Source organism: Helianthus annuus, chromosome 15, assembly GCF_002127325.2.
Source record: "Helianthus annuus cultivar XRQ/B chromosome 15, HanXRQr2.0-SUNRISE, whole genome shotgun sequence".
Taxonomy (NCBI): Eukaryota; Viridiplantae; Streptophyta; class Magnoliopsida; order Asterales; family Asteraceae; genus Helianthus; species Helianthus annuus.
In genome coordinates this window covers 49,907,016-49,929,968 of record NC_035447.2, presented here as the reverse complement: position 1 = coordinate 49,929,968, position 22,953 = coordinate 49,907,016, and the positions used below count along the sequence as shown (strand labels likewise).

The 22,953-nt window shown below is 36.2% G+C and overlaps 1 protein-coding gene and 3 long non-coding RNA genes across 4 annotated transcripts; 2 read left to right on the top strand and 2 right to left on the bottom strand.

Moving 5' to 3' along the window:
* The first annotated feature begins 4,961 nt into the window (after positions 1-4,961).
* Positions 4,962-6,109, top strand: LOC118487591. The gene is made up of 2 exons (XR_004881989.1): positions 4,962-5,175; positions 5,785-6,109. It is a non-coding gene; the product is annotated as an uncharacterized LOC118487591 (long non-coding RNA).
* Positions 5,412-7,902, bottom strand: LOC118487590. The gene is made up of 5 exons (XR_004881988.1): positions 7,599-7,902; positions 7,368-7,502; positions 6,391-6,489; positions 5,758-6,260; positions 5,412-5,660 (listed from the first exon to the last, which is right to left on the bottom strand). It is a non-coding gene; the product is annotated as an uncharacterized LOC118487590 (long non-coding RNA).
* A 3,783-nt stretch (positions 7,903-11,685) lies between these two features.
* Positions 11,686-17,396, bottom strand: LOC110911584 (probable L-type lectin-domain containing receptor kinase S.5). Its single transcript, XM_022156205.2, has 2 exons — positions 15,477-17,396; positions 11,686-12,665 (listed from the first exon to the last, which is right to left on the bottom strand). The coding sequence occupies exons 1-2, from the start codon at positions 16,702-16,704 to the stop codon at positions 11,845-11,847; spliced, it is 2,049 nt and encodes a 682-aa protein (XP_022011897.1). The 5' UTR covers positions 16,705-17,396; the 3' UTR covers positions 11,686-11,844.
* Positions 17,037-17,530, top strand: LOC110911585. The gene is made up of 2 exons (XR_002577168.2): positions 17,037-17,127; positions 17,209-17,530. It is a non-coding gene; the product is annotated as an uncharacterized LOC110911585 (long non-coding RNA).
* Positions 17,531-22,953: the final 5,423 nt, after the last annotated feature.

Here is a 22,953-nt window from a genome sequence, read left to right as displayed (position 1 = left end):
AAATTTATGTCCAATAATGTATGAACACGTGTCATAAGCTCTGAACGTGTAAAAGAATACTTTAGAGGGACTAATGTTGACAAACGGGGAAACTATGTGAATATAAGGGTCCAAAGTGTCAACGATGGATAATTATGTTTAAAAATAGCCCTACAAGATGTTTATACCTTCAAACGAATGAATCATGGATCATACGAAGCTAAATATGAAAGAAAGTGAGAAATTATAAACTACAGGGGCTAAATGTGTCAACATGTGCAAAGTATACATCTGAGTGACCTTTTAGCAGACCTGAAGCTTTGTAACGGTAAAATATGCTCACTAGAATGTGTGGTAAAAATTTCATAAAGTTTCGTTATCGTATGAGAAAGTTATGATCAAATTCGTGTACGAGGGGTTAAAAGCGTCAACATTGAATTCTAAGGCCCTATGGATGATCTCAAAGTTAGTCAAGGACTTAACTAAGTTAGTAAAAGTCCTAGAGCCCTTAAAAATCAAGTTAGAGGGCTGAAATGTAAAATGTTTAAACTTGTTTGGCTGGTTCGGACAGGCCAGGCGGCCCGCGTAAAGAACCCTTAAGGGTTTACGCGGCCCGCGAGAAAGTGCCAGCGACAGAAAACACCTGCAGGTGTCTGTCCAGCCCGTTACACCGCCATAAAACCTTGTTTTCTATTACCAGAGGCCTCTCCAATGGTATTTCATGCATAGGGGGCACTTGTCTTGATCTGGTAACAATCATAGACCCCTTTGGCATGATCTTAGGAGATTAAACTCCATATATAAGGACATGGAGTTGTGAACATTTCATTCATCCATTTACAACTTTGCATAAGTTCACTTCTGGAGCTCATCTGGTCAACAACAAGCATTCTTAGCATCCCTAATCCTAATTAGGACTCTTGTAAGTGTCCTTAACCCTTCTTAATTCGTTTTAACTTAGTTAATTAGCTAAAAGTCAAACCGTCGTAATTAAGGTTTGACTTCGAGATTAGTCAATAATTACCCAGTAAAATCTCGAATTAAAAATACCTATAAGTAGGTAATTATGTGGGTAACAAACCCTTAAAAGGGTGTTTTCAGATTCCCATTCTAACTATGTTAATTGTCGAGTCAAAGCTTACTTTAAAAAGTCAACAGAATGCTTATTTCCAAATTAATGCATAATTAACAATGTAGGATACATGCAACCTGTTTGATCATTAAAATAACTTGGTAATTAATATAAGAACATGTCCCAACATGTTCAACTCGACAATTTTCAGTTTAGGCTCGGTTTGGAACCGAAAGTAGCATAGTTTGACTTCTGCTTTGACTTTCAGTTCTGACCCGTTTAAGCCAAGTTTAGGATTGCCTTAGAGCTTCTTTTGGACCTATATACATGTTAGTATAACTCTCTGAGATTATACAACTTGGTTCATTAGATATCCTATTCACATGCATGTTTCCGTTAAATGCTTATATGGTGACCATTTCATAGAGTGTCATGTGTCTCATATATGATTTACTTTATGATATGTATAGATTCAAAAAAAAAAAAGAACTCATTATAAACATTAAGCGAAAAAGGTAACTAGCAGTTAACACCTAAAATGAGACCACTTCATAGAGTGTCATGTGTCTCATATATGATTTACTTTATGATATGTATAGATTAAAAAAAAAGGAACTCATTGTAAACATTAAACCAAGACCACTATATTTACTAGACACTAACAAACTTAAAGATAATTAAAGAATTAAATATTATTCTACTTTAAAAATTCTGCATCAGGATCTGCTTGATAAAGTTTTTTACGCGTTAGCATTTTCTTAATTTAGGAAAAATAGAAGTTTATATTCAAATGTGAAAACTGTATATGTTATTTTCACAATTTTATACATGAAATTTCGTTATTTACTTGCAAGTATATGTTAGGGGAAGGTTCAAATGAAAACCACTAGTTATTGTGAAAACTCAAAAACTAACTGAAAAAGTCAAAAAAACATACCGATTTTTTTTTTTTTGTATAATAATTTTCGCAGGTTTTTTTATATAAAAAAAATTTCCAAAAAAAAAAAATCTTTTTGTATAGTGCATATGTGTAATACTACATATGTGTATGTGTACTACATATGCGTATTATTACATATGTGTACTACAAATTTTTTTTTATTTTTTTTTGAAAAAAAAGTTTTTTTTCATATATAAAAACCAGCTATTTTTATAAAAAAAATTGAAAATTTTTTTTGTGTGTTTTTAGGCTTTTTTTAGTTAGTTTTCGAGTTTTCACAATAAAAGTGGTTTTCATTTAAACCATCCCCGTATATGTTATTTCACAAGTGATTAGATAGAAACTGCAATGTTTCCAACGTTTAAGAGCCGATAAATAAAGACTGTAATTTTATAAAGCAAAATAGGGTGAGGATCAAATAAAAAGTTTATTTTGGCTAGGAAGTGTAGGAAATAATAGGATTATGGCATGTGACAACATTATACCCTTATACAATTAGCAACTTAGGTTATGTCTCATTTGTTTAAAAGTCACAACTTTTGGTTCACATCCCTTCAAAAAGTCACAACCCTTTAAATTACTTTTAAATCATTTGTTTAAAAGTCACATCCCTTCAAAAAGTCACAACCTCTTCAAATTACTTTTAAATTTGTTTAAAAGTCACACCCTTTGGTTCACATCCCTTCAAAAAATCACAACCCTTCAAATTACTTTTAAATATATCACACCCCTTACAAAAGAAAGTCACAACTTTTAAATATATCGCACCCCTTTAAAAAATCACAACACGTTAAACTACTTTTATATGTTTCACGCCCTTACAAAAAGTCACAGCCCTTTATAAACATACAACAAACCTTCACACATATATAAAAAAACACAACCATTCAAACTACTTTTATACTTATACAGTTTCATTTAAAAGTCACTTTAGTTAGAAAGTATATTATCGTACCCTCCAAAAAGCAACTTAGGTTACGTTTAACAAAGCAACGCATCCCTTCGTCAGAAGGCACCATTTCATTGAAAATATATATATTTTAAGTTCGTTTTAGAGTTACCATCGCATTGCTTCTTGGAAATGAAAGGCACCGATGATTCAAATTCAAAATATATACATAAATCTTTTCCACCGACACTACCACAAAATTTCATTCGCAACTCTGATCCCTTCTCCCCTTATATTTTTGTGTTTACGATCTTCGACACTCCCCTTCATCTCTACTTTGTGCCCATCTACTTCAATTGTTCCATATACAGTTTTACTTCCGGTATGTTCCACTGTAATCGTTATATGTTTTCGTTATTGTAATTCAAAAATTGTCAGTAGAAAAACAATTTTTATCCCCATTTGCTCTTAAGATAGTGATTAATTCCGTTGTTTACGATTATTCGATTCTGTGTTTTCTTTGATACATACAATTCTTTTGATTAAAAATGGAGATGTAGATAAACTGATAAAACATGATCAAGTAAAAAAACTTCAAAGAACATGGTAAAATATAGACAAAAATATTAATTGAATATCCGTTCTTTGTTTGTCTGTATATATTTTTTTGATTAAATGACAAGTTTCTTTTGATCACAAATGTGTTCGTTTACATATGTACTAGGTTATCACCCGGGAATGCTTCCCGGGCTAGAGAAAGTTATTAATATACTTATTATTTATGATTAATACATACTTAAAATGATACAAAATGTATGCCATATTAATGTTTTGGCTATAATTAGAGTTATAAAGTTGCTCAGCCATCCAAACAATTATCTATCCAAAAGAGTGTATTCTCTCTCGTTCAAACTTCGCTTACAAATGTAGTCTTTTTTCAACTTGAGCGATGTTTTTTTTAAAAGGCCAACATAATATCATTAGAAATCTTGCGAGTAGCAAGCACCAATTGTATAGAATCATCAAAAAAGAAACATATTACAGTACATGGAGGCAATCCATCAGCCATACTACAATACAAACCCAAAATAAAGCGCCAAGACACAGCCAAAAAACTATTACTAACTTATTTTGATCTGTTTTTTACCCAAAGGATTGCGACGGCTTTGACTTCTTCAATCAATTTTGACACTAATACCCATTCGTTAGTTGCATGATGAAGTTATGAGGGTGTAAGGGGTGCTCACCTCTTAGGTGAGTCCCCCCTCTTACACATAACCAACCATAAAATGCCACGTCAACTCCCCTCTAACACTCCCCTAATACCCCTTTTTGATGGCGGCACTCCCCTCTTAGGTGAATTGGTTTTTTTTTAAAAAAAAAAAAAAAAAAGAAAAACAGTCATTGGTCACTCCCTCTCTCTCTCTTCCCTCTCTCTTCGGTGAGCCGCCACCGGATTTACCCCCAACCACCTCACCGATTTCCTCTCCCGCATCAATGGCGGTGCTTTGCCGATCGGTGTTTCATGTCACCGAAGGGGTCCCCGAAGGGTGCCCCGTACACCCTGAGCGTTAGATTTTTAGCAGCTTTAATAACCTCGTCACTCGTAGCACCTTCTTTTCCGAATAGAATATTCTCTTTGATAGTTGCAAATAGTATAGGCTCTTGGCTCACCAAATCCATTTGACTTCTTAACCATTTTAACTTTTTTTTTGAAAATTAAACTTCATTAAAACCAACCTTCGACCCAAACGGGCAAAAGGCCAAACACTTATATCAATCCCATCGAGTAGTATCACTCCCTCGGTCTGACCCACTTTGACCAACCAGCCCAACGGTCTGACACGGCTTGATCTTGATGTTGACTCTTTTCAGAACATAATAATGTCAAACGCTACATTATGAAAATATGATTGAAGTATGAAATGTGGTGAGTGGGTGCACGCATGCATGCGGCAGGTGATGTTAAAATATAAAGATAAGAGTTGTGACATAGAATAGAGTGAGGGAGAATCCCAAGATAAGGTATAAATGTATAATTAATATAAGTGCTAAAATAAATGACATCTTTAAATAAAATCACAAGATGCTACCACTTTTATAACACTCGAGTTTTGAAACCAGAAATAAAGCATCTAAGGGGGGTCATCAGGTGAATAAATAAATTTGTAGCAGAAGATAGTTCAGTTCAGTTCAGATCAGATCACAGAAACAAACATGCAGCAACAACTCATGCAGCAACAACACACAGGTGCGATCAACACCACAAGTGTGACTACTGATCACATCCAACAGGTCTTTAAACTTTAATCTCTCTTTTCTCTTATGGCGGTTTATTTTATTTCTTTTATATGATAATTCCAAACACCCCACTTGTTCTTGGTGCAACATGGTCCACTAATAAATCATCTGAATCACATTGGTTCTAAAACACAAATCATTTGTTGACATTCTATTTCTCATTTCTTGGGCTTTCTAAGCTTGTTCATAATTCTGAAAATTTGCAGAATCATTTTTTCTTAAAAAAGGATAATTCTTTATACATTCGATATCTTTTAGGACTTTATGAAATAAATTAACGATATTTAAACAAAATTATTTTACCGTTGATTTGTATATTGCCCAAAATTCATAATAACATGTAATTAACGATCAAAGCAATCATACCTTAATATAACGGACCAAAATCGCTGGAAAGAATTGAGCATCAAAAGCTTATACGAACACCGAATGACAAAATTGATCCCCAAACGGTCTAAACATCCTTCATCTAACAATGGCTGCGGAGAGTGGTGGTAGATTAGAGTTTCAAGTTTAGAAAGGGATGTAAAAAGCGATTAAGAAACAAAGATAAGGAAACGAAATGGGATTGCTTACCTGATGGTTGAATTGATTGGATTTTAGAGGCTTCAGAAGGAAGCATGGAGGAGAAGATTGTGGGTCTAAGTACTAAAAAGTGAAGGAGCGTGTTTTTTTAAATAGGATCCGAAAAAAGTTGTCGGGTCAAATAGCTTCAATCGGGGCTTCACTGTTGAAGAAAACAACCCACCAGTTTCCCGCCAAAACTGAACATAAGAGGCCCTCATCTAGTGACACGTGGCCCAAATTTCTTTCATTTGTTTTGTCCTGTTCAATGTAATCTTTGTCAAGGTAATGGATGTCACCTTGAAATGCGCTCCATGTGTATTCAAATTTATCAAGTAGAATTGAAGATTAAAATTATTTGGTATACTTGCATGTTTATCTATCATTTAAGTAGGCAGCGCCTTGCCTTCGTATGTATCAACAGATTCCACTTTCGGATTATTCGCACAGTGAATGGTATCGCATCACCCCTTGGGTCTTTATTTGAGATTCTTTGTGCTTCCATTTTAGGTTTCCTGTTATCAAAGTAGGTAAATGATGGTTAGAATGCATATATAGTATTTAATAGAAAGTATCAACATTTTTTTTTCAGAACACATGTTGCATGTTATAGTTCATTCTAATGATCATTTAAGTAGGCGACACCTAGCCTTCGTATATATGGATTTCAGGAGTTTTTTTCGGATTATTCGCACAGTAGTGACTGGTATCGCATCACCCCCTCGGGCTTTCGTTTTGGGTGCCCTGTTATCAAAGTAGGTAAATGATGGTTAGAATGAACAAATAGTGTTTAATAGAAAGTATCAGCAGATTATTCAGAATACATGTTGCGTATTATAGTTCATTCTAATGGTAATGAATTGGAAGTGTATATTTTTTATTCAGTAAATAGGATATGCTCTATAGTTTTGTTTAACCGAATAAAGACTTTGAAAAGAAATACAAATATATTGTTATTTTGTCATAATATACACATATAAAGAACAATCTTCGCACACACGCTCACAATCACCACAATCACAACTGATCGTTTGTATCCGACTAACCAATTAAAGCGAGCATAGATTACAATCATAACTTCCAAAAGCTTGTTACAAAGTACAAACTTACGATGCATACATCCATACATACGTATCTACTAACACATCAAATCATCAAAATCAAACAACAAAACTGAAGTAGAAAGTTTCATCTGATAATTCAGACCGTAGATGCTGAGTGATTTTTATCAGAACAAATTAGTCCATTCACTTGATAGATTTCAGTTATTCATCCACTCTAGGTTATAAAAAAAACTACACTATGACAAATCACCATCAGATTAATAATTAGTAAACATAATATATAAACAATCACATAATGTTATACAAAAGCTTTTCAATCAAATTACTGGCAAATTTATTTAACATTTGTAATTGAATACTCTTAAAATAGATCATTTTCATCCGATCACAACATCCAAAACCTTATTACAATGACCTTCAAAAAAAAACAAACAGTAAAAACCTTAAAACGATTAGAACTGACGAACTCACAGTAAATCATGAACAAAATTATATGAAAATAGGATATGCAACAAATCAAATCTGAATAAGAGGATTAAAAATGAAATAGAAAGATACCGATTTATGTGTTGGTGAAACCCTAGCCACCGCCCTTTCGTTGTTGCGTTAAACCACAACCATCATAAGACCACCACTGGGAAAACCTAAATCAACCAATGTCGTTGTCATCGTTCCTCTTCAGGCCACCACCATCTTCCTCATACGAAACAGTCAAATTTTTAGAAAAAAACTGAGACGATGAAACAAATAAAACGAATAAAATCAATATCGACTAAAGAATCCACATACTTGTAAGTGAATCGGTTTAATTTTGGAATCCTTTATCAGTCGATTCAAAGCACAAACGACACCTATCTTTTTAGAGAAAATTAGATGTAGAAGCTTCAAGGAAGACGGAGGCTAGGGTTTGGTTGTGAAGTGGTGAAGGAAAAGAATGGGGCTATAGGAAATTAGGTTTTTTTATGTGACTTATATACCCGGGTCATAAAACGGTTCGGATCACATCAAAATGGGTATCCGCGGATGATATAAAACTCAGCTCATTTTCCCGCCAAAATGAATCCTGAGAAGCCCTAAGAACGTGCCACATCAGCCCAAATCTTTATGTTTATTATATATAATAGATAATAGATTCCTTTTGCTTTAAATGATTGTCAAGAAAAGCCTAATTCTTTTGATTCCAAATGAAGTCAACGAGATTTGAAAGGATAATCAATAACAAAATTCCCATGTTTATATGTATATTCACACAGGAAAATCAATTAGGTTTCGCGTTATCAAAACGATTTGAATATGGTTTAACTCTTCAGTTTTGACGGCCAGAGGAACTATCGTGACTCCCTGTTCTTCATTCTTCTTTATCGAAGATTTAGAGTCCGGTATTTCTAAACTTAGTTGATAAAAGTTGCAATATTCCGGGCACAATTTTTCAGTTTGTTACAATTTCTAGACTTAAGAGTCCGATATTTCTAGACTAAGTTGATGAAAGTTTCAATTTCTAGACTTAATTGATGTTACTTTGGCAGTTACAATATTCTGGTATGTTAACACAATCTTCGTTTTTATATTATAGAGTCCTATCCATGCTTCAAAAATTAGGTTATTAATTTGATGAACCATCGCAGTGGTTCATCGGCAGGCACCGATTCATTCAAATTCAAAATATATTTATAACGCGCCATCGCATTGCTTCATCAGAAGGCACCGATTCATTCAAGACACAAACATGTTTTATATTTAACGATGAGTGTTTAAATCATCTTATTGGTAATCAAAGAAAAATTTGGACGGTTTGATTTGATCATTTCATACGATTTTTTACATCATCGATTTACAACAGATTCGTCATCTTTCTTGGTGTACAAATCGGTTCAAAAGGATAATAGAAAAAGAAACGCATAAAAGGCAAAGATATACGGTTAAAGGAAAATAGAAAAATAAATGTATAAAAAAGGAGGTGTCGGTATAATTAGGCATTCAACAAAAATTGCTTTAGAATTCAATATCGTTAGGTAGATCGATCATTTCGACGGAGATAAAGAAAAAAAACTACATGAACAGAGATGGAAATGAAATGTAGATAATTACTAATAAGCATATTAATGTATTACTTCCTTTTTTAAGAAACTTTACGTTTTCTTTTATAGAATCAAAATAATATTCAGATTCAATTGAATTTCTCATAATACATTTCATTCAAAATTTAAATTAACACATTATTATTGTTATTCAAGAATTAGGGTATTACATATTTGACTATCCAAATGATGTTCCGGCTTGAAATATAAAGTTCTAAATAGTACTTGAAAGATTGATAGGAAAACCAATTGAATGAGATAACTATTGAAGTCATGTTAAACATAACAGTCATTTGATGAGACAGTTAACTATGAAATTAATGACATTCATTTTAATAATTTCATTTGCAGTTAGTCAATATACCGCAGCAACGCGCGGGTTAGAGTTAACTCGTTTAAAATAAAGAACAAGGGTATTTTAGTCAATCGTATCCTTTCTTCTTCTCCCCAGTAACATCAAAACTCACCATCTTCAAACTTTTCTTCACTTTCTATCTCAATAATCACTACATTATAGTGCGATTTTTGTCAACAATCAATGATTCAAACACTAAACACTCGATCAACGTGTTCTTCAGCTTTTTTTGAAGAAAACTCAATTTAATTTCATACAAAATCTCGTTTTTTCTCATGATTTTGAAGATAATCACTCGATCCGTTCGATTGTCGCTGATAAGTGTTTCTATCATTCAAATTTCGTCAATCGTTGAAGAAATCGGCTTTGATCCATGTAAGAAATTCTTTAATTTCAGTTTTACGATCTGGGTTTTTGATTTAGACTTTGCGTTTTACGATGTTGGTGGGGTCCGGGGGCAGCGCCCTTGGTAGCAGGGTCCAGGGGGCGACAGCCCCTGGCGGGGTCCAAGGGGCAGAGAAAATTTAATAAAAATGTATCAGAAAATTTAATTTTCTGTAAATTGCTTCTGGAAAACTGCATTCGTAGACAGTTTTTGATCTCCTGCTTCTTGGTTCAGACAATTCACAGACAAAACTATTGTCCTTGTTCAATGCGTTTTAGAGAAAACACTTTCTTTGGTGTTTTTAGGCCATTGCGTTTTAGAACTAAGACATTTTTATGTGTTTTCTGGCCATTGCGTTTTAGAAAAACACATTTTTGAAGTGTTTTTAGTTATTGCGCTTTAGGTAAAACACAGTTTTAGGTGTTTTCAGTCCATTGCGTTTTAGAGAGAACAATTTCTTTTGTTTTTTAGGCCATTGCGTTTTAGAAAGGAGACATTTGTAAGTGTTTTCTGGCCATTGCGTTTTATAAATATGACATTTCTTTGTGTGTTTTTGTGCATTGCATTTTAGAGAGAACACTTTTTTTTTGTTTTTTAGGCCATTGCTTTTAGAAAGGAGACATTTTTAAGTGTTTTCTGGCTATTGCGTTTTATAAATAAGAAATTTCTTTGTGTTTTTTGTGCATTGCGTTTTAGGTAAAACACATTTTTATGTGTTTTCAGTCCTTTGCGTTTTAGAAAGTACACTTTCTTTTATGTTTTTAGGCTATTGCGTTTTAGAAATATGATATATCTTTGTGTTTTCTGGCAATTGCGTTTTACAAATAAGACAGTTCTTTGTGTTTTTAATGCATTGCGTTTTAAAAAAAAATGTCATTTTTTAGGTTTTTTTTTTCCATTGCGTTTTACGCAACTGGGTTTTTTTTCCATTGCGTTTTACGCAACTGGGTTTTCAAAAAAAATTTCAAAAATATAGCAATAGTATACTCGTTTTAAAGATAAAAAACTCTCGTTTTTTTGGTGCGATTTTTATAAAAAAATAATCTCGTATGAAAGAGTTATTAACGTTTAAAAAATGGGTGGAATTGGAGGAGAGAGAAACTATTGCCTTGACTTGACTAGAATGCTCCTGAACAAACCCACGCGCCTCATTTTTTCTTTCAATATCACCCATTTAATCTTAGCCCTTGATTAAGTAAATGGATGGTCAAGATTACTTATTAGGCTTTCTACCCAAATAAACTTCCTATTATATCCTAACTCAAGCAAAATATATATATAAAGTAAACTAATAAGTTTTTTTTTTTTGGAATGACAACTTTCTTAGGCTAACGCACTTTTTAAATTGGAGAGCCCCGTTACCCTGGGGCGGAACCAAAATATAAATAGAGTGTTATTTTTTCGTTTTTATACAAAGAATACCAATAAAATAATATGAGGACACCTCTAACCATAAAAATATGATAATATAATAAGAGTTTAAATCTAATTCTTTTTACAAGCCCAAACATAATTGTTAATACCCTATTAAATTAGCCCATTAGTCCAATACCCAAAATAATAATAAAACAAGGCCCATTTATATGTTGATTATGAGGGCGACAATGGGTCTGTTTTATACGCAATCGAATGGGCCAAAAATTTTTGAACAATGCATAGTTTGTGCAGTCGAAAATGATTTTTACTTTATTAATTTATTGTTGTTTTTTTTAATATTATATGATTGCACGATAACTTTTTTTTGGGATACCCCTGATTTAATAGGCTGGTTTCGCCACTGCCGTTACCCCACTCTGGCCATACTATGTTGTCTTAAACGGGGCCACGCTGGCTTCAGAGTTTGGCTTAGGTGTTCCCCCAGGAAACCATACCGCTGGCTGCACTTGACAGTCGTGCCACTACAAAAGCAGAACTCTCTGTCGTTGTCGTGACACATGATGAAATTCGAGTTAGCAGCTAAAAAGGAAATCATGTTTTTTTATGTTAAAAATAAAAGATTTATTGCCCACAAAATTTAAACACAAGCATCACTTGTCCCCAACCCTATAAACAAACATATTTAGTGTTATAAACTAGGAAACGCATGATTCAAATATTATAACAAGCATAAAATTTTCTCCACGATCATCACCAAACATAATAATATTATTGTTGTTATATATATTTTTTGTAAAATGACAACAAAAACGGACTGTAAAGATTGCACCCCAAAAGAAACTAAACCGTTGATTGATCCGCGTAACCCGAGTAATTTTGCCTACTCAATGGACTCCAATTGGTCTCGTATTGACTAATCGAATGTGGGGCTGTGTTGATCGAGGTAGCTTGGGAAAGATCATCAATTGGCATCATTGCGGGCCACACAAAAGCAGGTTTGAAAGGTGGAACATGTGGTATGGCCACGGACCCCGCTAGCATTTGCACAATGGTATGTGTTTTCGGCCTCTCATCAGCTATCGGGTGCGAGCAAGCTAGACCTAACATCAAGAACCGTGTGGCTTCCTCTGCGTTATAATCATCTGCAAGGCGTTTATCAACAGCTTCCAAGATACGACCTTCCCGATACAACGACCATACGTAGTCCACCATAAACTGAAAACCGTTGACTTTTGTCCCGGGGCGTTGACCAGAAACAACCTCGATTAGTAACGCGCCAAACGCATAAATATCAGAATGTTGAGTGGCTTTTCCGGTGAGGAAGCATTCTGGGGCTATGTAACCAACGGTTCCAAGCACACCCTCGGCCTCAGCATAACTTGTTTTCTCGTTGTCTAGGGCACGGGCAAGACCAAAGTCACCTAGACGAGCGTTGAAATCGGAATCGAGCATTATGTTGCTCGCCTTGATGTCACGGTGAACGACTTTTTGGTCGTATTCATAGTGGAGGTAGTGTAGGGCGGAGCCGATACAGGCAAGAATCTTGTAACGGAGGGTCCAACTCAGCGGCTCGCCAGTTACGTTGAACAGGTGCATGTCAAGACTACCTTTTTGCATATACTCATACACCAACAGGAGCTTTCCGTTCCTGTGACACCACCCTGCAACGTTTTACTAATGTTATTATTAGAAAAATAGAGACAGTTAATTTAAATAGATAATAATGAAATGAAACAATTTCAAAAGTTGTTTTAAATTCGAATCATATTTAAACGAATTTTTTTTAGAAAAGTTGTTTTAAATGGGATGACAAATGCGTTTTGCTCAATGAACACAACATTAAGATGAGATCCAAAGCATACTTCTACAATCTTTTCAATGGTGGGAGGAGCTACCAACGGAATAACTGTTACTGTCGACGTATCACGTATGAAAAGGTGAAGAAATCCCGTAGAAAGACGGGTAGGGCTAAAGCAGTTGGGCCAGACAACATACCGATTGAGGTATGGAAGTGCTTGGGAGAAAGAGTCCAATGACTAACTACTTTATTCAGTCTAATTTTCAAACAAAGGGATGGCTAATATTGTGAGAATTATAAAGGGATTAAGTTGCTAGGATACACTATGAAATTACAGGAGAGAGTAATTGAGACTAGACTTAGAAGAGAAACTTAGGTTATGGTAAACCAATTTGAATTGATACAAGGGTGATCAATTACAGAATCAATACATATTCTAAGGAGATTGATGAAGAAGTATAGGGAGAAGAAACATGATCTACATATGATGCTCATTGATCTTGAAAAGGCCTATGACAATGTGGCACACATACTGATTTGGGATAGTTTGGAGAGTAGAGCGGTTTCTGGGAAGTATATAGAGTTATAGACTTAATTGGGGATATGTATGTTAGGACTGGGACTAGTGATCGGGCGCCTATAGGGGATACTGATTTTTCCCTGTGGAGGTAGGACTCCACCAAGGGTCTTCCTTGAGCCCTTTTCTGTTTGCGGTTATCCTAGATGAGTTGACAAAGTTAATTCAGGAGGTTGTTCTGTGGTGCTTTTTTTTGTGGATGATATTGTGTTAGTTGCAAATAATAAAATATGCGTAAATGTGAGGTTAGAAAAGTGGCGAGCAACTTTAAAGGGCAAAGGTTTAAGGATTAGTCGAACCAAAACCGAGTACTTGTATTGTCAGTGGTGTAGGTAATGACGAGAATATTCAGATCACCATTGATGGTCAAGTGGTTCCGTACGTGGCTAAGTTCAAGTATTTAGGATCTTTTGTTCAGAGAGATGAGGAGATAAATAGTGACATTTCTCAGCGCATCAAGGTTGGATGGTGTAGGTAGAGAGCTGCCACTAGGGTTTTGTGCGATATGAGGTTTCCAACTAAATTGAAGGGGAAATTTTATAGGGTTACAAATAGAACTGCTTTGTTATACGGGTCCGATTATTGGGCCATCAAGAAAGTACAAGCACGCAAGATGGAGGTAGTAGAGATGAGAATGCTACGCTGGATATATGGGCACACAAGGTTTTTAGGGAAATGTTAGGAGTATCTAGTATATCAGATAAGATGAATGAGGGAAGATTGAGATGGTTTGAGCATGTGAAGATGAGACAGACGATATAGCCAGTTAGAGTGGTTGAAACTCTCGTTGTGGAGGGGAGGAGTAGAGGCAGACCCAAATTTACTTAGGATGAGTGGATTAGGCAGAATTTACTAGGATTGCACATCTCTGAGAACATGGTCCATGATAGGAGTTCGTGGAGACATATGATTAAGATTAAGGATTTCTAGGGTAGGGTACAAACTGTGTCTTAGGTGTGGTGTATTGTCGTAGATAAGCTTACTCATTTGATGGAACTTCCATGCGTTTGTCATCTTGTATCTATGTGTATAGTTTGTTGTGATGTTATATTTGTTTACCATGTACTTTGTCTCCACTCATGTTATATTGGTTGCTTCATATATGCATACACACACCTCATGCGCTATTTATTGTTTTATTGGGTGTTTTAGAGCAGAGGGTCTCGCTGGAAGACGCCTCTCTATCCCCAAAGGTAGATGTAAGGTGTGTCTACATTCCACCCTCCTCAGATCTTACCAACATATTTGCTATTTGTAGGATTTTACTCGGCATTGTTGTTGTTATTGTATATATAAAAAAACAAATCTGAATGTATACATCAAATTTAAAGTGTCAAGAGGAAAATATATAAAACTTGCAACTTGTCTATGAAATTAATGTTCAAGTATCCAAGCGTGAAAATGAAATCATACATCTAATTTCATAAATCATAACTAAAAGTTAAATGTGATGATAACGATATGTGTATGTTTGACAAGTTCAAGTCAAACTCAAGCTAGAAGAATTTGATGCTAGACTTTTTTGCACACTAACAAGGTTTCTATGTAATTTCGTCGATCTCAACAACTACTTTTCCATTTAAAAAATAATTTGGTCGATCTCAACAACTACTTTTCCATTTAAAAAATAATAAATTTTGGAACAATATAAAGTTTAACAACTATTTAAAATATTTGTTTGATGACACGAAATCAATAAAACTTATGAAACCAATAAGCGTCATCAATATATTGTGACAGATATTATTTAAAAATAAGATAACAATATTGTTAAATAAATTGTTGCTTAATCAGATTGAACTTGGTGTTTGTTGGATTGACAAGGTGATTAGATGGTATAAATTGGCAACAACTAAACTTATTATGGATTAAATTGGTATCATTCGGTGTAATTTGGTATTGTTTTGGTGTGATATGATTTTGATTTGGTGTTTAGGTTGATTTGGAGTACCGACCCGACCTTAGGCCGGAGGGTATGGAGGACGTCATCGTGCCACCTCACCTTCGTGGATCTGACGTGCTGATAAAACCTCTAGGGGCTTTATCCCACACTCAATAGCCTTATAATTTTAAAGTTTAGTTGTAAGAAATGGTTACCGAGTAAACGAACAAGATGTTTATGCCGTAAACGATTAATAATCGTAAGCTCTGCCAAAAAGTCGTCTTCCCCCTTCAAACTCTCCCGCGAAAACCACTTGACAGCCACCTCAACATTATCCTCCGGCAAAACACCCCGGTAAACGACACCGTATCCGCCCTGCCCGAGCTTCCTCCTCTCATTAAAATTATTCGTCGCTTTCTTTAACTCTCGGAACCGGAACTCCTTCGGCATTCCGGGCAGCGTCCTGAGCCGGCTCAATATATTCGACTGCGACCGTTCCACCAACCACTTCTTATACAACCGGTAGCAAAAATAACCCACTAGCGCCACCAGCGCCAACACCACAATGGCGATCAAGATCATTGATAACGGACTTTTAGAGCCGGTACTGACGATGTACTCAACTGTGATGTTCCATTGCAACACACAGTTTAGCTCCACTAAGGTTCCCGTGGATGCCGCGAATCCGATGTAGGATTCGCTGCTAACTGCTTTTTTAAGATGTAGCGGATGTTCAATGACCGGTGTTTGCGGCATGGGAGGCGTGGGTGAGGTTCTTCCCGGCTGTTCAGCGATGTAAACACGTATGACCTTTTCATTTCCGTTGTATCGAATCCAGACGTTGTGGAATGACGTCGTTTTGGAAGCAAGAGTGATGTTTAAGGGAGTTAACGGTGTGGAAACGACAGATACGATGGAATTGATGTTGAGGCCGATGTGATTATTATCAATATCGTGGGGTTGTTTGACGGTGTCGAGCTCGATAGCTAAGACGTTGTCTGATGCTTCGTTGTCTAGGGTTTGGTTTGTGAGGCCGAGGTACTGGCCGTAGCTGTTATCGGGGACATCCATGGTGGGGGCGATTAAGAAGGCTAAGCCTTCTCCGGGATTGCCGTTCATGGGGAACATGTTGACGAGAAATGAGGTGTTGAAGGAGGCTACGGAATCACCGTCCCAGAGTTTGAAGGGCTGGCGGAACATGACCCTGCCGGATTGGTTGCGGAGGTCGAATACGGCGTTGTTGCTGGTGTCCGCGGTGATTTGCAAGGCGTCTTGGCTTATTCGGGCGTCGTTTTGAAAGTTTAGGTCGGAGAAGTCTTGTAATTCTAAAGATTTGTTGAAGGTGGGGTAGGATCGGGTGAATGTTTCGAACCTTGCGAGGGCGGAGAAGAAGCAGAGGAGGATCACAGTGGTTTTGAGGGTGGTGGCTACAACTACTCCCATCTCATGAAGTGGCGGTGGTGACAGTGAGAGGGGTGAGAAGTGGAAATGGTGAGTGGGTGGGTTTAAGACGTTAAAATTTTAGGCTTTTGAGGGGGAATTGGTCTTTGATATTATATTATATTTCATTTCATACTATCTTAAAACACAAAGTCGGTGGCAAAGGCCACCGACAATCCAACTCAAATTACAATTTTGTCCTTTGATGATGTGCAAGATAGCAGAAGGTACAAGATCAGGCTGCACAAGAAAATCGTACACAACAAAGGAAGCACAAGGTACAACATGTGGATGCACAACAAAAAGAAAAAGATAGATAGACGAGGGCTCCCGTTTCCGGCGGTCTTCTTTGGCGGCGACGTCACCATCGCAACCCATTGCGTCTGGCTTCGGGGGAGGTGGTGGTGATTGTTCCGGGAGAAGATGGTAGGTTGGTCGGAAAGACGAAAACTTGACCCCCAATTTGTTGTTTGACCACCGTTTTTGCTGACTTATCAACACATGCAGTGACGGCCGGTTAGAGATATCTATATCTCATCTAGAGAGAGAGAGAATGAAATCAGAGTGAAATGAAAGAGTAAAGTCTACCGGTGAGTGGTGGTGGACTAGCGGTGGTACTGGTGGAGATCAACGATGGACCAACGGTGGGATTGGCAGTGAGTAGTTGAGATGAATAAGGTTTTATGACTACAAGTGTACAAGTGTGTTTTCAGTGGGAAGGTGAATACATGTGTAGCTCAAATGTAATAAGCATTGGGGTATGTAACATGTGTGGGTTACAGCTCAACAAAAATGAGAATAAATAAAAAATTTATATACTAAATAAAAATTGATGGAATTTATAAAGAAACTGATATATTAGCATTATATTTCCTACTTGACACAACATGGCTAACTAAAAAAGTTATAAGTTTTATTAACCTTTTTAAGTTATTATATATCATGCCATAATATTTGTATGAGACTATGTGTTCGTTTTATCTTTACAATAAGTGAAATGATAAATTAAGTTTCGGAGAAGAAAGTAGATGCATAATTAGTTATGTTACAAAACGAATGCGACTTCGCATGGAAAATGAGTGTTTTGTTCTTTTAATTATTTACATGTTCACTGCAAAACTAAATAACGGTTTCAACAATATAGTTTTCATTTAAACCTTTGCATTAACTTGCTTCTGACCCCAAAATACTTTACCCGTGTGTTTTTTTTTTTTTTGGATTGCTATAAGGAGTGTCGCTACTGTGAAAAAGTGAAACAATGCCGAACAAATAATGTGTTTATGAATTTCACTTGGTGTTAGAAATTCATTTTTTTACGTTTTTTTTTTTATTTTGGTCATCGTTTGATTAACACGGTTTTACGCCCCCGTCCTGCAACGTGGGAGGTTTAACACCTATTCATATTAAAAAAAGTAAGCCGTTATATAGCCTTTTAATTTTAGTTGAATTTAGGTTGATAAATAAAATTGAATGTTTACTCAGGTTTGTTCTACAAGTCCACCGGCGTGAACCGCCATAGACCCCACAAGTTTGCCGTTGCGGGTGGGCGTAAACCCTTCTCTCCACTCTCTCTCTAGCATTACTCTCTCTCTCATGTATGTGTGTGTGAATGAGTACGAGTTGATCGGTAAAAGTTTGGGTTTGTTTAGAGAGAGAAAAGGTTAGGGTTTTAAGAGAGAGAGAGAGTTCATAGAAATTCGGTGAACGTTGGTTGTGGTGGCTGCGGCTCAGGTGTGGTTGTAAAGGTGTTGTAACGACGGCAATGGTAATGTGGTTTGGGGAGAAAGAAAGAGTAGATGGAGGAAGTTAAGATTTGACTGAAACATTTTATCTTCTTTTTTTTGGGGTATGCAGAAATGTATAAACTGTCTTTCTTCAAAATAATAATTATTTCTTTTAATCTTATCTTCAAACTACAAAGCATCGATACTTAGGTGAAGACTTTGTTTTGGTGGAATAAATCGTTGTGTTTGGTTGTTAAAAAATCAATACGATATTTAATTACTTATATTCTTCATTAGAGTTTTAAATCTTCATTGAAGGGAGATATCATATGTTTCTAAATTTAGTTTCTTTGCCAAAAATTATATACTGCAATACGTTTTTCCATTGTCTTTCAACACGCGTAGACTGTTACATAGAAGGCAAGCAATAACCCATCCGTCTGATATCTACGAGGATCTCGAACATTGACGTTACTGAACTCACATTGGTTTACGTTTTACTTAGATTCCTCAACTTGAATTTCGCTAAGTTCTCGCGCCGCAACGCGCGCGGGCAAATTTACTAGTACTATCTTAAATTACAAAGTCGGTGGCCTCTGCCACCGACAACGTCTCTGTTTTGTCTTATATGCATGTCATCAGATTTGCCACAGTCTCTCTCTTCATCTTCTTTCAAAAAAAACTTGGCAAACTTTAAATTTAGTGCTTCATAATTGCAACCTCCAAGAACATACATGGATAGTTTTCATCTGATGTTTGTTATGCTATGTTTTGCTTTCGTTGTTGTTCATGGGTTTTCAAGAAATGATCTACTGATTCTATCTTTTGATGAAGGGTATTCGAAGTTGTTTGGAGATGATAATTTAATGGTATTCAAGGATGGAAAATTTGTTCAGTTATCTCTTGATAAACGAACAGGTTACCTGATCTGGTGGTCGGAGATTTAATAAATATAAAATACCGCACGAATCTGGTGGCCAGAGATTGGATAAGAAACGGAAAACTAACGGATCTGTTGTTGGAGATTTGATAACAGACGGTAACCCAACGGATTTGTGGCCGGAGATTTGATAAGTGACGAAACTTAACGGCTGTGGACGGAGATTTGATGACCCCGACTGTGTGTTTGTTGAACATCAATTTGTTTGTTTCATCTTCTGACTGTAACCGACTCTATATCCTTTTCTCTCTCTCTCTCTTACAAGTTTTTGTTCATCATGTACAATAGAAATTACAATTTTGTCCTTCTGTCACCGGAATTTCCTCCCCTACCTCACTAAAATGCGCCACTTGCGGCTGCCACTGGAATTTCCACTGCCGTGAGCCGGAAGAGTCACTTTTCCCCTCCCCCCCCCCACCCACAACCCACCCCTCCAACACGTCATCTGAGTCTCTGTTTTGGTTTGATTTTGGGTAAAAAAAGTTGAGGGAGGATGTTACAATTTCTATAAATTGGAATTTAATTCATTTTGAAGTCCACCTCCAAACGTGGATGAATGTTGACCACATATTATTTAAGGTTTTATTTAGTAAGAAAATATAAAACATTGATTATTTTCAGAAATAAAATCAAGGTTATCATCACTACATATTTTTAACATTCTTTGATGATTAATTCAAAATATTATTGATCATTTTTGTATTATATCAACAGTTAAATTCAATCTCTAGATAACGTTATAATCTTAAATTTTGATGTAATATTAAATGCATTAACAATAACATTAATAACTTGATACCTTCTTTTGTTTAGATTACTCGATTTTACATGATAACGTACGACAAATTATTATATTTTTTTATCTATGCATAACCACGTTTTTACGACTTTACACCGTAACGTGTGACAGATTATTATACTTTTTTGTCACACCTAACCACGTTAGTGTCTACATTAGTTTTACGACTTCACACCACTATCTAAATTACTTTTAGGACTTTAAACCATAACGTTCGAGACATACTTTTTTTATCTATGTCTAACGATGTTAATGTCATGAATATAATTTGTGTAACAAAGTAAAAACATGTTAACGTGCATGCACCACACGTTAATGTCACTATCGTTACGTGTGTAATGATATTCATAAACACGACGTTGCCGCCGCAACGCGCGGCATGGCAAATTACTAGTATATTCTTATATTACATACGTAGACGTAATTGTTTGAGAAAAATATAAATAGTAAACGGTATGGACTCGTTAACCAAGATAATTGAAGTAGTAAACGGATGTTCTAAGGGGAGTGGGGGTGGTCACTAGTGATAAAATTACATCACTCACAAATATCCAATCATGTTACGCCATGTCTGCAACCACTATTATATCACTCACAAGCATTCTTTAGTGGGCGGTGGTCATCACTAGTAATGAGATTCCAATGTACAAGTATTAATACACAATATACAAGTCATACACATACATTCAACAATTCTTCAACGAGTGATATTATCAACGCGTTAAAGTTTCACGAGTGATGGGAATAGGTGGCGGCGGTGTTCGTGATAGTTTCACGAGTGATGGATTGTTTATAACGGACCACCCCCAGTGGCCTAACTGAAGTGAACTTTAAAGTGCATCTTGTTTAAACCACAAGGCCATGCGTAACCGGGCGTTATTCTACAAAAATAATGCCAAATCACGCCCAAAAACGCCGAGACACCGCCCCCCTGGGCGTGTTCGGTCGTATTCTTCGGAAAAATCAGATGCAGCGTTTTTTGAATAACGCTGGAAGGGGCAAATGATGTACCAATGGGAGCCACTTAGCTTTCGTCATCAACCTTTTGTTGCCGGAATGTTGGAGTTTGGCCGGCATTTTTGGGTTTTCGCCGGAATTTTTACAGGTCAAAGAAGAAGATGGAGGTCAGAATAAGAAGAAGAGGGGGAGGCGGTTGTGGTTTTATTTTAAGAAGAAGAAGCAGATCAAAATATAAGATAGGGTTTTTAAGTTTAAAAGTGGCAAACTAGACCCTTGTGATTTTATTTTATGTTTAAAAATGACAAATTAGGCCCCTGTGGTTTTTATTTGTTCTTTTATTTCCGGTTTTTTTTATTTCCGGTTCTTTTGTAAGTTTAGTCGGTTTTTGTTTTTTTTTTAATTTCTAGTATTGTAATTTTTTTAAATTTAATGAAGTATTTTAAGTTTTTAATTTAAAAATAAATAAATAATTGTGTAATGATTGGATGGGACGTTATTGGACATTATTCCACTACATCAACAGGAGCTTTCCGTTCGTGTGACACCACCCTGCAATGTTTTACTAATGTTATTATTAGAAAAATATTGACAGTTAATTTAAATAGATAATAATGAAATGAAACAATTTCAAAAGTTGTTTTAAATTCGAATCATATTTAAACGAATTTTTTTAGAAAAGTTGTTTTAAAGTGAATGACAAATGCGTTTTGCTCAACGAACACAACAATAAGATGAGATCGAAAGCATACTTCTACAATCTTTTCAATGGTGGGAGGAGCTACCAACGGAATAACTGTTACTGTCGACGTATCACGTTTGAAAAAGTGAAGAAAACCCGTAGAAAGAGGGGTAGGGCTAAGGCAGTTGGGCCAGACAACATACCGATTGAGGTATGGAAGTGCTTGGGAGAAGGAGTTCAATGACTAACTACTTTATTGAGTCTAATTTTCAAACAAAGCGGATGCCTAATATTGTGGGAATTACAAAGGGATTAAGTTGCTAGGACACACTATGAAATTACGGGAGAGAGTAATTGAGACTAGACTCAGAAGAGAAACTTAGGTTACGGTAAACCAATTTGGATTGATACAATGGTGATCAATTAAAGAATCAATACATATTCTAAGGAGATTGATGAAGAAGTATAAGGAGAAGAAACGTGATCTACATATGATGTTCATTGATCTTGAAAAGGCCTATGACAATGTGGCACACATACTGATTTGGGATGGTTTGGAGAGTAGAGGGGTTTCTGGGAAGTATATAGACTTAATTGGGGATATGTATGTTAGGACTGGGACTAGTGATCGGGCGCCTTGATGTCGGGTTAAAATATGTGTAGTTAAACTGCTGTTTGGGCTTAGAACGTGTCAGCCTTCTTATGTCGGGGAAGCCGTCTCTGTTTTTGACACGGGGCTTCGGAATACAATCAAGGACATTGTTGTTTGTGGGGGTGCCTTTTTCAGGGACCTACAATGGAGGTTAGCTTCCCTCCCGACACGTTTTGGGGGGCTTGGGATTTGCTCAGCTGAGGATGCCTCTTCCTACGCATTTGTGGCTTCAAGGGCCCAATCTTGGGTTCTTCAAGACCACATCCTTCGCGAATGTGGGGGAGAGCTGTTGGACTCTGATTACAAGGGTGCGTTGGACAATCTGCATAGTTCTCTTCCCGATCTTGATCTTGGCGGTTTCTACATTAAAGACACCGCCCCCATTAAAGCTCAGAAAATTCTGGCGAATGCCTTATATGGCGAAATCGTCAAGACAGTTGAAGAGAAGTTTGCCTTTTCCCCTCGCCAACGAGCCGTGTTTGAGTGCTTGCGAGCCCC

What these genes read in the sequence shown, in the direction of transcription:
- LOC110911584 (XM_022156205.2), bottom strand. Translation starts at nt 16,704, where the DNA reads ATGGGAGTAGTTGTAGCCACCACCCTCAAAACCACTGTGATCCTCCTC. An exon ending in ACATCTTGTTCGTTTACTCG is followed by an intron (nt 12,666 to 15,476) that starts GTAACCATTTCT and finishes AAAACGTTGCAG; the next exon opens with GGTGGTGTCACAGGAACGGA.